The sequence below is a fragment of the Myxine glutinosa genome, chromosome 1, assembly GCF_964187855.1.
Source record: "Myxine glutinosa chromosome 1, kmMyxGlut1.1, whole genome shotgun sequence".
NCBI lineage: Eukaryota > Metazoa > Chordata > Myxini > Myxiniformes > Myxinidae > Myxine > Myxine glutinosa.
Window position 1 is genome coordinate 113,444,771 of NC_136261.1, and position 17,712 is coordinate 113,462,482.

Here is a 17,712-nt window from a genome sequence, read left to right on the forward strand (position 1 = left end):
AACCCTCCCATCTACTTTCTCAACAATCCTCTCCAAGAAGTTGTCACTCAAGCTTTTGGGTCTCACTATCTGCCATGATCTTTCCTGGGAAAACCACATTACCAAGCTGGCCTCCAAAGCCAGTCGCCGACTGGGCATCCTCCGTCGTGCAAAGTCCTTCCTTTGCACACCTGAGCTCCTCACCACAAACAAGGCTTTCATCCGCAGCTCAATGGAATACTGTTCCCCCCCTCTGGGCCGGTGCTCCTACCTCACACCTAGCTCGGCTTCACGCTGTTGAAACCAAAGCTTTCAGGATCATTGGAATCTCCCACGATGAAGCCGATTGTGAGGGCATTTCACTCACTCACCGCAGGCAGGTAGGTGGTCTTCTGTCTTCTACTGACTCCTATCTAGCCCAGCTCCCCCAGCTCTATCTGTGCTCTGTCCCCCAAATATTCCTGCAGGTCGCACAAGATCTGCCAGCAACCCTCTTCTTGTGAAATTGCCAAAATGAAGACTCTCTGCTCACCTTCACTCTTTCATTCCTCTTTACTCCTGCCTCCTCTGGAACAAACTCCCTCACTCTCTTCAATCCCACTCCTCCCTCCAGGTCTTTAAAACAGCTGTTCACCACCATCTTTTATCTTCCCCCATTCAAAACCTTGATCTTTTCTACCCCCGTTAATTCGCCGCAGATCCACTTTTTTGAAATACTAACTTCCTTTCCTAGCCTGGTGTTGGCTTAGCGGTTAGGGTGCCGGCTTGGGATCCTAGGATCCTGGGTTCGAATCCTGGTCGATCGCTGAATTAACGCCAGGGGGGTTGACTCAGCCTGTCATCCTTCCGAGGTCAGCAAATTGAGTACCAGCTTGCTGGGATGAATGATCCCGGTGTGTACCCCGGTTTAGAATAGGTACACCGTATCCCTGCGCATCGTAAGAGCGTGACCAAGGGTTGGCGTCAGGAAGGGCATCCGGCCATAAAAACATTGCCTCAAAACAGGGAACCATGATCGTCATGGGGCCCGCAAGGCTAACCCCCGCTCTAGCGGGGAAAATGGCCTTAAAAACGATCATTCATTCATTCATTCTTTCCTGGAAGTCCTAAAGCAGTGTCCATGTGTTTCCCCCCCCCCCCCCCCTTCCCATGCCTCCTCCCCCCAAGCCCTCTCCCTCCCACAGATCTCCCGATTTCCGTTCTCTGCTGTTTTACTTGTGTGCTTCCCTCTCTCTCCCCATCTTGTCTCCTGCTCCCTTTATTGTATTTTTTGTGTGTCCGGTTATTTATTTATTTATGTTTTTGGTTTTTTTTCAGGATTAATGTTAGCTTTTACACGTGCCTCGATCTTGTATGCAAAAAACCCCATATATATACATTTATATATATATATATATATATATATATATATATATATACTGTATATACATATATTCACAAGCAAAGTTGTCCAGGTCTTTTTGGAACACCGTGTTTTTTGTCTCGGATGCACACAAGAGTTGTTTAACATGTACACAATTGTATAACAATTATTGCAAATATAATTGGACAGGATATGTAGCTCACGAGGCTGCACGGTCAAATAAACTGTTCCAACGCGTCATTTTTGATGGGCTTTTTTTAGTATGATTCTAAAAAAATGCGTGGTAGTTCCATAAACAGCATAAGTTACAAATGAGTTCGTCTCCAGCAGTAAGAAAAATATATGCAGTATTTCATAAATAAACTTAAATACCGAGTATAAAAGGATGCAAATTAGTGAATTATCTTTGGGGGACAAGGCCTGAGTCCCTTAAATTGAAAAGAATGATAAATCCAAAAGTAGTCCATAAATTGGATTTCTTCTGTAGTTACTGTTTACCTTAGTCTGACATGAGCATTGCCTTGACAAAAGTGCTGTCTCGAGAGAAGACATACCTGCCAGCACCAGCTGGGTCTTGTTTGAGCAATTGTGAATGCTTTCCAAAGTTTCCCTTCCGAAACAAATACTGCCTGGTGCAGCAGCTCAGGAAAACAAGACAATAATACAGAAAACACTTTTCCCATCATTGTTCTCAAAACTTAAAAGGTACAGTCACGTGAAAAAGTAAGTACACCTCATGTAAAGTTTTGACTTTTTCAACATATTTCAACATACAGCTATTTGATCTTCATTTCAACAAAATTGAAAGATAAAGGTGATATGATATAACAAATATCATGAAACATTTACATTTTGTAGCCCATTGTATAATTTAAATAAACATAAATGCAAATTTCGCATGTGGAAAAAGTAAGTACACCCCTACATTTATCACTACTTCAAATACCTAAAATTAGAATCAGGTGCACCAACTCAGGTGCAAATGATTATAACATCGTTAGAGAGGATCTTAGAGGAACCTGTCTTATTTAAACCTCAGACATTTAGTTTGGTTTGCTCTTTGTTGTTGAAGTGTGTGGCGTCACCATGCCTAGATCAAAAGAGCCCTCTGAGGCCTTCAGAAAGAAAGTTATAGATGCCTACGAGTCTGGGAAGGGATTTAAAAAGATCTCCAAACAATTTGAAATCAATCATTCGACTGTTCGGAAGATCATCTACAAGTGGAGAAGATTCCAAACAACTGCCAACTTGTTCAGGCCAAGCCGCCCCAGCAAGTTCAGCCCGAGAGCAGACTGCAAGATGCTGAAAGAAGTCTCTAAGAACCCCAGAATGTCATCACGGGACCTACAGGTAGCTCTTGCCACTGTTGATGTCAAAGTGCACGAGTCTACCATTAGAAAGAGGCTGCACAAATTTGATCTAGATGGGAGGTGTGCCAGGAGGACCCCTTTGCTGTCCAGAAAAAACATCAGGGCAAGACTAAAGTTTGCCAATGAACACCGAGGCAAAGACCAGCACTTCTGGAACAATGTGCTCTGGACAGATGAGTCAAAGGTGGAGCTACTTGGCCACAGTACCAGAAGACATGTTTGGCGAAAACCAAAGACAGCATTTGACCACAAGAACCTGATACCAACTGTAAAGCATGGTGGTGGAAATATTATGGTTTGGGGCAGCTTTGCTGCATCAGGGCCTGGGCAGCTCACCATCATAGAATCCACTATGAATTCTTCATTGTACCAGAGGGTGCCTGAGGATAATGTGAGGCCATCTGTCGGAAGTTGAAGCTCAACCAAAGGTGGACCTTGCAACATGACAATGACCCTCGAAACATACCAGTAAATCCACCAAAGAATGGCTGAAAAGAAAGAAATGGAGGGTTCTGGAATGGCCAAGTCAAAGCCTGGATCTAAATCCCATCGAGATGTTGTGGGGGGATTTGAAACGAGCTGTGCATGCAAGAAACACCTCAAACATCGCACAGCTGAAAGAATTCTGCATGGAGGAGTGGGCAAAAATTTCTCCCAGTCGATGTCAGAGACTGGTAGACAGTTATAAGAAACGCCTACTTGAGGTTGTTTCTGCCAAAGGGGGCAATACCACATATTAGAGCCAAGGGTGTACTTACTTTTTCCACATGTGAAATTTGCATTTATGTTTATTTAAATTATACAATGGACTACAAAATGTAAATGTTTCATGATATTTGTTATGTTATAATCACCTTTATCTATCAATATTGTTGAAATGAAGACCAAATAGCTGTATGTTGAAATATGTTGAAAAAGTCAAAACTTTACATGGGGTGTACTTACTTTTTCACATGACTGTATATTAGGGTACAAAGTCTGAATCCACAATCAATGCCAAGCTTTCTCATACCACAATTTCAAAAAAATTCACAACACTGAAGATATTTCTTAATATTCTTTCATTCATTCATTAATTATAGTTCATTGATTGAAACATCTTTGATTGAAAGGGTCAGTACATTTGAGAGAGCTAAAATGTATGTGAGCAGCCTGATTAGGCTCTGGAACACATTATAAAACTGTTGGAAAAAGATTTACTGAAGTAAAATCCATAATCTAATTGAATTGATGCAATACAAAGTTGAGGCAGTTCTCATACTATGAGTGTAGGCAAAGACAAATTAAAGTTTTCCTATTATAATTAAGTGTTACTATATCCGTAAGAGTTCATGGAAATCCCTAGAAAGCGCTTTTGATTTAATATAATAATTAATTTTATCACATCTAATCATACTAAAATACGCAATTTGTCTGTCTGTCTGACCGTGATACATCCGGTCGTTACTCATTCAATCCCAACCAAACTTTCCAGGGGGACTAAGGATCACACGACAGAGGTTGCAGTGACATTTTTTTTTTGTATACTTAGTCTAGGCTCATATAAGAGCTAACACATCGAACATATAATAAAGGGAGCGGGGGACAAAAGGGGGAGAAAGAGGGAAGTACAACAACAGTAGGGAATAGGGACATATGTGGAAGAGAGAGAGGGCTGAGGCGGGGTACATGGGATAAACAAAATGGACACTACAGGGGTTTTCAGGAAAGAAAACAGGGAATTTGAAGGGGGTGGGTTTGGGGTGGATTAGCGGGGATATTTTTTACGATAGACTTATCTTGCCCTCCCTCCCCAAGGGGTTTTCCTCCTTGGACAAACGCCATGTTAAGGCATATCATGGCTTTTTTCCTATGCCTTGCTTTAGTGTGCACGTCCTTCTATTTACATTTGGCACCACAGTGGGTTATTTCTTTTCATTGTACATAAGAGCGTGCCCCTCCCTATTCGTTTGTCCTTTGAACGTCAGGTCTGTACCATTTTATTGATAGTGGCTTGTCTGCCCTTATAACCGCATTTATTTTAATTAACCACATTTTATTACAAGAAATGTCTGCCCGCCCTTTTGCCTCCTGCACGTTGCTCCGCCAAGTTCGGTCTTGGATTGGAGCGATCCTTGGGGTTTTGTAAATGCTAAAGAAGAGTCAATTGATCTCAGCGTGAATTTGATAAGTTCAGCGATCTTCAGGGGTAGAAAAAGCTCCTGGTGCGACCGACGGGTTACGTTCGACCGTCGACACAACAGTATCGAAACGAGACAACTTAAAACAATTACACAGTGATGCCATGTGCTTATTGCTCATATTACATCACAAGAGGTCTGTAATGACATGGTTAACACTATTACTAATAATGTGATCCTTGTGAAATTATCAAGAGATGGGCCAATGAGTTTGTAGGATGATAAGTGTGAAAGATGACAAGTCAGGAGACGACGATGGTTCACGAGCGAGCGGTATTCAATGACAAAGGACGGACTATCAAGTCGATCGTCACGATCATCGACGATTAATGCATCAAATCGGGACCATAATCAGTGATGAGGTTAGTTAGCTATACAATACCGAAAATTCGGTTCGATTCCGACAACTTTGAAAATTTGACCTTTGTGACCTTCAATGGTCAAAGGTCGAATATTCTGAAATTTGTGGGAAAACTTGTATTTCATGATGTATGTGATAATATAAGATCATGTACGACATTTCACCCTATCAGGAAGCGAACAATGTAATAAAACTATCAAAAATCGACTTTTCTAGATTCGGTGACCTTGTGACCTTGACCTTGGAGCGAAAATGAAAAGTCGAGCTCCGTGGGGCTAGACACATGACATTGGCCTAACCAAATATCGAAACCCCTGTCAGATTCCACCAACTCCCTCGGAGAAGATGTAGCTTGAACTCTATTATCCCCTAAAAAGACATCTTTTTTGGGCGTGGCTCCGCCCACAATGGGCGCAATACGCCCACTCTAGGCAGGACACAACTAGATCGTGATATCAACCTCCCACCCAAGTTTCATTAAGATCGGATATCATCGGACAGACAGACAGACAGACGCACACCCATGACGAATATAGTGGTCACTTGATAACTCGTGAACCAATTATCACGTGTAAGCAGTTTTCTCATCTATTCTCCTGATAAATGGTGGTGATCACAACTAGCCTGTAATCAAGCTGACGATTAGAAATTAAGACGATTTTGGGACAACCCAAATCCGACCCCTCCTATCCTTTCCATTATTACAACAAATGATACAGACAAGCAATGTGATAGGATACCGCTCTTCTTTAAGCATCTGCTCGATTGTCTTCCTGCTTTCTGCATCGATAGAGGCATCCAAAGTCCACATCTGAAATGGCGAAATAAATATTTTAATGTACATGAATGACAATGTTTTCCAACAAGCAATTATCACAACCAACATCTGACATATTCACACCAGTACAAGTGCATTCAAAAGTGGATCACAGGTGATAATTTGTATGCTAAATTTTGAGTGTTTCTTAAAGTGCAAGAGTGTTACAAAGAAGACCTGATTAATTTTTAATGATCAAGGTATGGTTATTAGCCCCCATTGGACTTAGTCCGAAGCGAGGGCTTATGGATTTGATTTGGTCTCGTCCGTCCGTCCGCAACCATATCTCGGAGATGTATGGACCGATTTTGTTCAAACTTGGCACAAAGCCAATACATGACGGTATACATATGCACATCGTTTTGTTTCGCGATGCAATCATATGGCCGACTGGCGGCCATTTTAGTTGTAAAAAAATCCGATGTTGAACTTGTCCTCAACCATTTCTCGGACATGCGTTTGCCGACGTTGTTCAAACTTGGCACACAAATAATGAATTATGGCTTACATATGTATGTTTTTTTTTTTTTTTGAGATCAGATCCAACATGGCCGACTGTCGGCTATTTTGTTACTTAAGCATTGCTCAAAAAATTTCTCGAATATTCATGGCCCGATTTTGTTCAAACTTGGCACAAAGACAATACATGAGCATACATAGGCAGAAGATTTTGTTTCATCATCTGACCAAAGATGGCCGACTGACAGCGTTTAACTCCGTGCAGCAAAATTACTAAAACCATGACGGGGCTATGACATTTTATGTCTTTTTCTTGTTTTTATTATAATTTTAAAGAGGCTTTGGCTCAGCAGAATCATTAATTGGGAAGAACCAAAGAAAGACCTGTGAGCTAACAAGACACTCATTATAAAACAATGGACTTGTAGGAGTTGCGGGTAACAGGGAGGCGAGACACACGTAGCTGGTTCAAAGCTCGTTTATTCCGACGGACTGAAAAACCAACCGGAACTCATGCATCATTTATATCAAGCCTAACCCTCTTAAGAGGGCGTGGCTCCAAACACCGAGCACACGACACGACACGCCCTTTTTTTTTTTTAATGGGATTTTGTAAGGTAAGGTGTGCAGGAACTGAGTGGTGTGCTGACGAGGAGGGGAGTGTCGTTGAAGCTGAAGGGAAAGGTGTATGCTGCTTGTGTGAGAAGTGTTATGATTTATGGGAGCGAGACATGGGTAATGAACGTAGAGAGCAGCAACGAAGGCTGGAAAGGGTGGAAATGCGAATGGTTCGGTGGATGTGCGGAGTATCGTTGAGAGAGAGGAAGACAAATGATGAATTGTGAAAAATGATGGGAATAGAGCCTGTGATTGATGCTGTGAAGAGGAACAGGTTGAGATGGTTTAATCATGTGTTGAGGAAGGATGAAAGTGACTGGTTGAGAAGAGTGATGGAAATGAATGTAGAAGAAGTAGAGGACGGGGAAAACCGAGAAAGACTTGGCTAAAGATGGTGGAAGAAGAAATGCGGGCAAGGGGGTTAACAAGGAGAGATGCAGAAAATAGGGCAAGATGGAGAAGCTTGTCATGTTGACCGCAAGGCTAACCCCTGCTCTAGCAGGGAAAATGGCCTTAAAATGCATGTTGTTGTTGTTGTTGGGGTAACCCCCACAGACTAAAGGTTTAGTTCACTTGGTCAGGCAAACCTTTTGGGTTGTCTTGTTTTAATTAAAATCCGATTTAAAATGATCCAACTGCACATTTCAACTATTACTTCTCAGGCAGAGACCAATACGCTCATTGTCCTGTCTGCTAGCATCCATACCAGCATTCTTTATGAAGCAATAAAGTTATATTGCCAACCAAATGGCCAACCAAAATGGACAAATCAACCTTCGGCTCAAACCAGCATGGCTGAGGGAAGCTAAACCATGCAAGAGGCACTTGCAGCATTTTGGAGCAATTTCAAAAACTTCATGACTCAGGTCATACAGAAATTGGATGCGATGAACACCATCGAGGCAGTGATCCAACAAGATTATGAGGCACAAATCGACACTGGTGGAGCTGCAAAAATCCACAATGGCTTCTGCAGATAGGCTGAGGACGTTCAAAAATATAATGGTACCCAACATGCCAAGAGAAAGGAAAGTGAGCGAAGGGAAGCTAATGGATGCCCTGATAGCCCGAGAAAACAATCTCCCATTAAGATCACCAGAGAATGCTGTTGATGTGGTTTTTTACGTGGAAGTTATGAAACAGTTGTGAGAGGCAGTCAGACAGAATAGACCAAAAAAAGTGGAAGAATGGGTGGGTGGCTCCTCCATCACAACAATGTGCTCTGCCACACGGCACTCTCTACCCAACTATTTTTGGTGCCAAAAAAACATTCCTGTCATCCCGCATCAGCCTTATTCTCCCGACTTGGCACTGTGCGACTTTTGGCTGTTCCTCAAATTGAAAGAAATGATGAAAGGGAAGCGATTTGACATGATCGAAGACATCCAATCCAACACAACAGACCTTCTGAAGGTGATTAACAAAAGACTTCCATAAATGTTTCCGACAGTGGCAGGAATGGTGGAACAAGTATGTAAGTGCAGGAGGGGAGTATTTTGAAGGGGGTTAATGATGTAAGTATTTCATATTTAATAAAATGATTTTATTCTAACATTTAACCAATCCCTGGTGTTGGGCTAGCGGCTAGGGTGCCGGCTTAGGATCCTAGGATCCTGGGTTCGAATCCCGGTCGATCGCTGAATTAACGCCAGGGGGGTTGACTCAGCCTGTCATCCTTCCGAGGTCGGCAAATTGAGTACCAGTTCACTGGTAATTCCCTGTTTGTCGTTAGAGGCGGCAAAAAGGGTTGGCGTCAGGAAGGGCATCCGGCCGTAAAACATTGCTTCAAAAAGGAGACCGAAAAACAACAACAACCACGGTTCCTGAAAAAGGCCAACCCCCGCTTTGCGGGGGAAAATGGCCTCTGAAGGTGGTTATTTTATATATATATATTCACCAAACTTTTCAATCACACCTCATGTTTTGTTTGGTTCCAGGGCCACAAGAGAAATTATACTAGATTTTTGCATCTATTGGCAAAAGGAGAAGCGTCCATTCGCGCACGCGCGCGCGTGTGTGTGTGTTTTAGTAGGAGGTTGTAGACAGAAACCGCTCATAGTACTATCGTTCTGACTAAGGAGCGTTAAAGTGCTGCCTGGAACCATCATACAATCTCCGTGTCAGGATTACTGGTCTTACTGTCTCACTCAAACTATATCTAGTTTCATTTTCACTCCTCAACTTTACAAATCTCTCTTCATGTCTCTTTCCTCACATTACAACAACAACATGCATTTTAAGGCCATGTTCCCTGCTAGAGCGGGGGTTAGCCTTGCGGTCCCCATGACAATCTTCTCCCCATGCGGTCCCCATGACAATCTTCTCCATTTTGCCCTATTTTCTGCATCTCTCCTTGTTAACCCCCTTGCCCGCATTTCTTCTTCCACCATCTTTAGCCAAGTCTTTCTCGGTCTTCCCCGTCCTCTACTTCCTTCTACATTAACTTCCATCACTCTTCTCAACCAGTCACTTTCATCCTTCCTCAATACATGACCAAACCATCTCAACCTGTTCCTCTTCACAGCATCAATCACAGGCAATATTCCCATCATCTTTCGCAATTCATCATTTGTCTTCCTCTCTCTCAACAATACTCCGCACATCCATCGAACCATTCGCATTTCCACCCTTTCCAGCCTTCGGTGCTGCTCTACATTCATTACCCATGTCTCGCTCCCATAAATCATAACACTTCTCACACATGCAGCATACACCTTTCCCTTCAGCTTCAGTGACACTCTCCTCCTCATCAGCACGCCACTCAGTTCCCGAAACTTCTTCCATGCACATCTCACTCGAGCAACCGTTGCCGAGTCTGATCCATTTCCTCACATTAATCAATACAGTTAATATATTTTAGGCCTGACCTCGATGAGTACGATAGTCTGTGAATGCAGCTTTTAACCTTAAAAAAAAAAAGTGAAACCCCAGGTTAAATTTTTTTAAGTAGGGCTGGGATTCAAACCCAGACTATACAGCTCAAAGGAGAAGGTACATAACTCTGATCTATACTGCCGAGTGCAAAATACAAATGAAAACAAAAATCTGTCACAGACTTTAAATAAATGGAAAGAAAATAATAATTTATTATGCTTTGGTACTGGAGAAAAAGGTGGGAAGAGTTTGGTAGACATGATAGTTGAATGTGATATAATTGTTGTTTCAAAATAATTTTACACCTTCAAAAACAATTTTCAAAGTAGCAAATAAGAAATTCTTGGAAACTCAATCCACCAAATAATGGAAACAAATGAATAAAAATAAATACGAGTACAGAATACTAAAATGAATTACCAAATCAGTGATCTGGCACCAAAATAAAAATAGATAAATCCACATTGGCTAAACTAAATTTATTTCATTATACATCCAGGTCTTCCATACACAACTATAAAAACAAAAAATAGAACGGCACTCGGTAGAGCACATATTCAGCCAGGCTGAACAGTATATGTTTTGCATCCTACTGAAAAGCAACTGCTTTTTGCATCCATTGCTTCATCCGAATCTGCAACTTTTTGAAAATTAATTCATGAGGTAATTCATAGTTTAATTGATTAATCAATAAATCAAAAATACCCTTTACAGCCAAATCATTTGGTCACTGTCGTGTCCAAATATCAGCTTCCTAGTTCAAAAGGTGCCCGAGATATTGCCCAGATGAGAAAGGCCCTGAGATAACAAGTAATTAATAAATCGATAATAATCCGGATCTAGATTCAGACCTGAACCACAATCTGATCGACTTGTTTTTGTCACCTATCCAACTATTCCAACTAGTTTTGTCATAATTCATCCACATGCTATATATAGTTTTTGGCCCTATCACTACATGGTGAAGATTCACTTTAAAAAATTTTTTTTTATCTTCTATCCAGATCTGTATTAGGATCCTTACCAAAATCGAATCAAAGCATAGACATGTCACATGCCCAACCTGTCCATCAAGTTTCGTCCGAATCCGTCCATAACGTTTTGAGATATTGTGGCATGTATCATTTGGTCCGACCACTCAATGGTGAAGAATGACTTTAAAAAAAATTCATCTGCATCTTCACAAAAATCTAATCACTTCGTCGTTGTCATATGCCAAACCTCTCCACTAATTCTGTCCGAATCCGTCCACAACTTCAGATATTCTGTTCACAGACGGACATACAGAGAGACAAACATCCAGGGGGTGAAAACATAACCTCAGTCCACCTTCGGTGGCTGAAGTAATGAACAATCACATTTTATTGACTTTATTTCTAAGAGTTATTAACCACATACTTATTGATCACTTCATTAATCTTAAAAGCAGCATTTTCAGAAAACAGAGCAGAGACTTGTCAGAACGTGCTCTTACCTCATCGTGAACATGACCCACCCAATTATTGTTCAAGCACTCTTCTCTAGCCTGGTTTACGAGTGGTTGCGTGAGATTTGCAATCACATCATGGAAGCCATTTCTGCAATTATTAAAGCAAGGCAATGAAAGTGATGCAAATGTATTGGATAATGGTGACAAAAGTAATGCAAAAGGTAATATTATGCAGGGTATCAGCAGCAAGCATATGTGATGTTAAGTCAGTTTCAGCTTACTAAATAATGCAACAATACTGTTCAAAAAGCTCAAAAAATACAATATTACATACTAACAATTTGCAGAAACTTAAATTCATAAATCAACGATTTTTTTTCAGGCACAGCTGTCATATGAGAGCAGCACCTGTAAACAGTTCAGAGACAACTTGCCCAAAACTTCCTACATTTATTCACCATGCTTCTTGCAAGAAAGTGACAAGCGTTACGCCTTGGTCTCCCGTCGGGGAAGTGATGTGAGTTGACACAGTGGAACACGCAGAAAACATGCTATGATATGATATTTCGCTCACAACGGTCAGACATACATGGAGGCGGCCATCTTGGATTTTGACGTGGCGACCCAATTTTCAATAGCGTTCTTCCTTATGCCTAGATACACCCACACACCAGAAGGTACTTCGCTTATTTTTCAAGATATTTCGCTCACAAGGTTCAGACATACATGGAGGCGGCCGTCCTGGATTTTGACGTGGCGACCCACTTTACAATAGCGGTCTTCCTTATGCCGAGATACACCCACACACCAAATTAGAAGTTGGTACTTCGCTTATCTTTCAAGATATTCTTCTCACAAGATTCAGACATATATGGCGGCGGCCATCTTGGATTTTGATGTGGCGACCCAATTTTAAACAGCGTTCTTCTGTGTGCCTAGATACACCCACACACCAGATTAGAAGTTGGTACTTCGCTTATTTTTCGAGATATTTCGCTCACAAGGTTCAGACATATATATGGTGGCGGCCATCTTGGATTTTGACGTGGCGACCCAATTTTAAACAGCGTTCTTGCTTGTGCCAAGATACACCCACACACCAGATTAGACATTGGTACTTCGCTTATTTTTCGAGATATTTCGCTCACAAATTTCAGACATATATATGGTGGCGGCCATCTTGGATTTTGACGTGGCGACCCAATTTTCAATAGCTTTCGTCCTTATGCCGAGATACACCCACTCACCAAATTAGAAGTTGGTACTTCGCTTATTTTTCAAGATATTCATCTCACAAGGTTCAGACATACATGGCGGCGGCCATCTTGGATTTTGACGTGGCGACCCAATTTTCAATAGCGTTCTTCCTTGTGCCTAGATACACCCACACACCAGATTAGAAGTTGGTACTTCGCTTATTTTTCAAGATATGCAGGTTACAAGGTTCAGCCATACATGGCATCAGACATACATGGCGGCTGCCATCTTGGATTTTGACGTGGGTTGCACCCACACACCAAATTCGAATGCGGTCCTTCGCTTACGCACGCACGCCCGCACGCACACGCACGCACGCACGGACGGATGGATGGACGGACGGACACACGGATGGAGGGGAAAGGACCTTTCGCTCCGCTGAGCGACGGGGGACAATAAACTGAGTGAAGTTATGTAAAAAGAAAAAGAAAAATACAATTAGATATGCTTTCAATGTACACCGCCCCCATGCTAAATAAATAAATAACATATCCTCCAGCTCATGACATCACCGGGGTGCCCTCAACACCCGGCAATGCCGCTATGCTGCGCATGGAGACAGAATTGGAGGGAGCGGTGTACAAAAAAGTTTGAATTATTACACCAAAGGATTTGAGTTGGTGTTATTGAAACGTGTTACAATTAGTGATAAATACCAAACTAAAACGGCACTCAGTAGAGAGCATACCTCCGCCTGGTGAACAGTTTACGTTTTTGTATCTCAGAGTAGACCAGAAAATCACAATACAAAATTTATATAATATAGAAACATTCTTCACCGAAATTGAATAGATTCTTCCTTGTTACACACACAACCTGTCCAACAAGTTTTGTCCAAATCCATCCATAACTTTTTGAGATATTCTACTTTGTATCGTTTTTGGCCCTATCTCCCAATGGTGAAGAATCACTTTTAAAATTCTAGTAGCAGGATCCGAATCCGGATCTTCACCAAAATCTAATAATTTCATCCTTGTCACATACGCTACATCTCCGCCAAATTTCGTCCGAATCCGTCCACAACTTTTTGAGATATCTTGTTCACAAACGGACAGACAAACAAACAGACAGACAGACAGACAGGAGTGAAAACATAACCTCCATCCACCTTTGGTGGTGGAGGTAACAAGCAACATTTCACATATATGTGAGAATGGTGTCGTACCACCATAACAGGAGTCATCACTGATGGTGCGGAGTGCTGAAGGAGATAAAAAGGTATATCCGGCTGCCAAAATATTGACCGTTATATCCCACTGATCTCCAACAAGGTTTATTGGAGTTGTACTGCATCCTGAAATGTCAGCAGGGGGCACTGCGGTTGGTAGTACAGTACATTACAGAATATGGGGCTTTCAAAATGACGTACAAATGCGAATGAGGCCTTTTGCACATGCGCTGCATGGTTAAGTGATGCGGTGATTTACCGTGAAATTTACGTTTACAGTGAAATCTAATTCAAATAGTCATTTCAGCATTTACGCAAAATAGTGGCAATTTCAATGTGGTCAACCATATTGTTGTGTTCCTGGATGTGAATGAGACTCACAAAAATAGAGGTAATATGGAATATCCGTGGATGAGATGTGTCGAGTTCCTATCCTTTCCTGTTAATACAAGCAAAGTGGCAGGAGTGACAGACACAGACACAGACACACACACACACACACACACACACACACACACACACACACACACACACACACACACACACACACACACACACACACACACACACACACACACACACACACACACACACACACACACACACACCTCCTCCTCTTACCAATAGATGCAAAAATCAAATACAATTTCTCTTGCAGCTCCAGAACAAAACAAACACTATATAACAGCCCTCACAGCTCCCCTGCCCTTCCCCAACCCAACAAGATCAATAGTAAATATCTTAATTTTAAACTTGCCCTGTGCATTCACAAGCCACAGATTATGACATGCCCATCTGTATTCAGAAGCACCCATACCAGACAGTGTATCTCCCTCCAACTATTTAGTTGTGCAGAGACACACCCCAGCATTCTCTCAGGTACTTTTTCACGTATTGTCGGCTTTTGTCAGAAGCTTTGTGAGACATTTCAGGTAACAAACCCTGTTGTGCACGCACGATTGAAGGTCACATGCCCTCAATATCACTATCTCTAGGGGTTTCTGCACATGTGCACCGAGCGTTCCTTGGTGGATTATGTCATTTTGAAAGTCCAGTATTCCACGGATGTAATCTCAAATTTAGCTGTTCCATGGCATTTGGATAAGAACATGAAAGACTGATTGGTACCTATTGAAGAAACTAGGCCATTTTTTCTGTCAGAATGGCCAAATTACTTGCTTGAGATTCACCCTTTCAGTGCCGAAGAGTGGGCTTAGAAATGGCACAAGCTTGAGGAATGATAAGGAGGTTCTAGGGTGTGCGGGTATCAGTGAGAGTGCCAGTGAGCGTGCCAGTGAGCGTGCCAGTGAGAATGCCAGCGAGAGTGCCAGTGAGCGGGCCAGTGAGAGTGCCAGTGAGCGTGCCAGTGAAAATGCGAGTGAGAGTGTGTCAGTGAGAGTGTGTCAGTGAGAGTGTCAGTGAGTGCCAGTGAGCGTGCCAGTGAGCGTGCCAGTGAGCGTGCCAGCGAGAGTACCAGTGAGCGGGCCAGTGAGAGTGCCAGTGAGCGTGCCAGTGAGAATGCGAGTGAGAGTGTGTCAGTGAGAGTGTGTCAGTGAGAGTGCCAGTGAGAGCGCCAGTGAGAGTGCCAGTGAGAGTGCCAGTGAGAGTGCCAGTGAGATTGTTCGTGAGTGTGCCAGTAAGATTGTTAGTGAGTGTGCCAGTGAGATTGTTAGTGAGTGTGCCAGTGAAATTGCCAGTGAAATTGCCAGTGAGAGTGTCAGTGAGAGTCCCAGTGAGAGTGCCAGTGAGAGTGCCAGTGAGAGTGCCAGTGAGAGTGCCAGTGAGAGTGCCAGAGAGTGTCAGTGAGTGTCAGTGAGAGTGTCAGTGAGTGTCAGTGAGAGTGTCATTTAGAGTGCCAGTGAGAGTGCCAGTGAGAGTGTCAGTGAGAGTGTCAGTGAGAGTGTCAGTGAGAGCGCTAGTGAGAGTGTCGGTGAGAGTGTCGGTGAGAGCGTCAGTGAGAGCGTCAGTGAGAGTGTCGGTGAGAGTGTCGGTGAGAGTGTCGGTGAGAGTGTCGGTGAGAGTGTCGGTGAGAGTGTCAGTGAGAGTGTCAGTGAGAGTGTCAGTGAGAGTGTCAGTGAGAGTGTCAGTGAGAGTGTCAGTGAGAGTGTCAGTGAGAGCGGTAGTGAGAGTGTCAGTGAGAGCGCCAGTGAGAGCGCCAGTGAGAGCGCCAGTGAGAGCGTCAGTGAGAGCGTCAGTGAGAGTGTCAGTGAGAGTGTCAGTGAGTGTGTCAGTGAGAGTGTCAGTGAGAGTGTCAGTGAGAGTGTCAGTCAGTGTGTCAGTGAGAGTGGTAGTGTGCGTGCCAGTGAGAGTGCCAGTGAGCGTGTCAGTGAGAGTGCCAGTGAGAGTGTCAGTGAGAGTGTCGGTGAGAGTGTCAGTGAGAGTGTCGGTGTGAGTGTCAGTGAGAGTGCCAGTGAGAGCGGTAGTGAGAGTGTCAGTGAGAGTGTCAGTGAGAGCGCCAGTGAGAGCACCAGTGAGAGCGTCAGTGAGAGTGTCAGTGAGTGTGTCAGCGAGTGTGTCCGTGAGAGTGTCAGTGAGAGTGTCAGTGAGAGTGTCAGTGAGCATGTCAATGAGAGCGTGTCAGTGAGAGTGTGTCAGTGAGTGTGTCAGTGAGTGTGTCAGTGAGAGTGTCAGTGAGAGTGTCAGTGAGAGTGTCAGTGAGAGCGCCAGTGAGAGCGCTAGTGAGAGCGCCAGTGAGAGCGTCAGTGAGAGTGTCAGTGAGAGTGTCAGTGAGAGTGGTAGTGAGCGTGTCAGTGAGCATGTCAGTGAGAGTGTCAGTGAGAGTGTGTCAGTGAGTGTGTCAGTGAGTGTGTCGGTGAGTGTGCCGGTGAGTGTGCCGGTGAGTGTGCCGGTGAGTGTGTCAGTGAGTGTGTCAGTGAGTGTGTCAGTGAGAGTGCCAGTGAGTGTGCCAGTCAGAGTGCCAGTGAGAGCGTCAGTGAGAGCACTAGTGAGAGTGTCAGTGAGAGCGCCAGTGAGAGCGCCAGTGAGAGCGCCAGTGAGAGCGCCAGTGAGAGCGTCAGTGAGAGCGTCAGTGAGAGCGTCAGTGAGAGTGTCAGTGAGAGTGTCAGTGAGAGTGTCAGTGAGAGTGTCAGTGAGAGTGTCAGTCAGTGTGTCAGTGAGAGTGGTAGTGTGCGTGCCAGTGAGAGTGCCAGTGAGCGTGTCAGTGAGAGTGCCAGTGAGAGTGTCAGTGAGAGTGTCGGTGTGAGTGTCGGTGTGAGTGTCAGTGAGAGTGCCAGTGAGAGCGGTAGTGAGAGTGTCAGTGAGAGTGTCAGTGAGAGCGCCAGTGAGAGCACCAGTGAGAGCGTCAGTGAGAGTGTCAGTGAGTGTGTCAGCGAGTGTGTCCATGAGAGTGTCAGTGAGAGTGTCAGTGAGAGTGTCAGTGAGCATGTCAATGAGAGCGTGTCAGTGAGAGTGTGTCAGTGAGTGTGTCAGTGAGTGTGTCAGTGAGAGTGTCAGTGAGAGTGTCAGTGAGAGTGTCAGTGAGAGTGTCAGTGAGAGCGCCAGTGAGAGCGCTAGTGAGAGCGCCAGTGAGAGCGTCAGTGAGAGTGTCAGTGAGAGTGTCAGTGAGAGTGGTAGTGAGCGTGTCAGTGAGCATGTCAGTGAGAGTGTCAGTGAGAGTGTGTCAGTGAGTGTGTCAGTGAGTGTGTCGGTGAGTGTGCCGGTGAGTGTGCCGGTGAGTGTGCCGGTGAGTGTGCCGGTGAGTGTGCCAGTGAGTGTGTCAGTGAGTGTGTCAGTGAGTGTGTCAGTGAGAGTGCCAGTGAGTGTGCCAGTCAGAGTGCCAGTGAGAGCGTCAGTGAGAGCACTAGTGAGAGTGTCAGTGAGAGTGTCGGTGAGAGTGTC

General features: G+C 43.8%; 1 protein-coding gene across 1 annotated transcript in view; it reads right to left on the minus strand.

Annotated features, from left to right (window-relative positions):
* Positions 1 to 17,712, minus strand: part of MYSM1 (Myb like, SWIRM and MPN domains 1) — a 120,053-nt gene that overhangs the window by 100,684 nt on the left and 1,657 nt on the right. Inside the window, exons 2-4 of the mRNA XM_078776325.1 lie at positions 11,496 to 11,598; positions 5,994 to 6,064; positions 1,897 to 1,971 (exon numbers count right to left, since the gene is read on the minus strand). Of these exons, the coding sequence (XP_078632451.1) occupies positions 1,897 to 1,971; positions 5,994 to 6,064; positions 11,496 to 11,598 (249 nt within the window). The remainder of the gene's footprint in view (positions 1 to 1,896; positions 1,972 to 5,993; positions 6,065 to 11,495; positions 11,599 to 17,712) is intronic.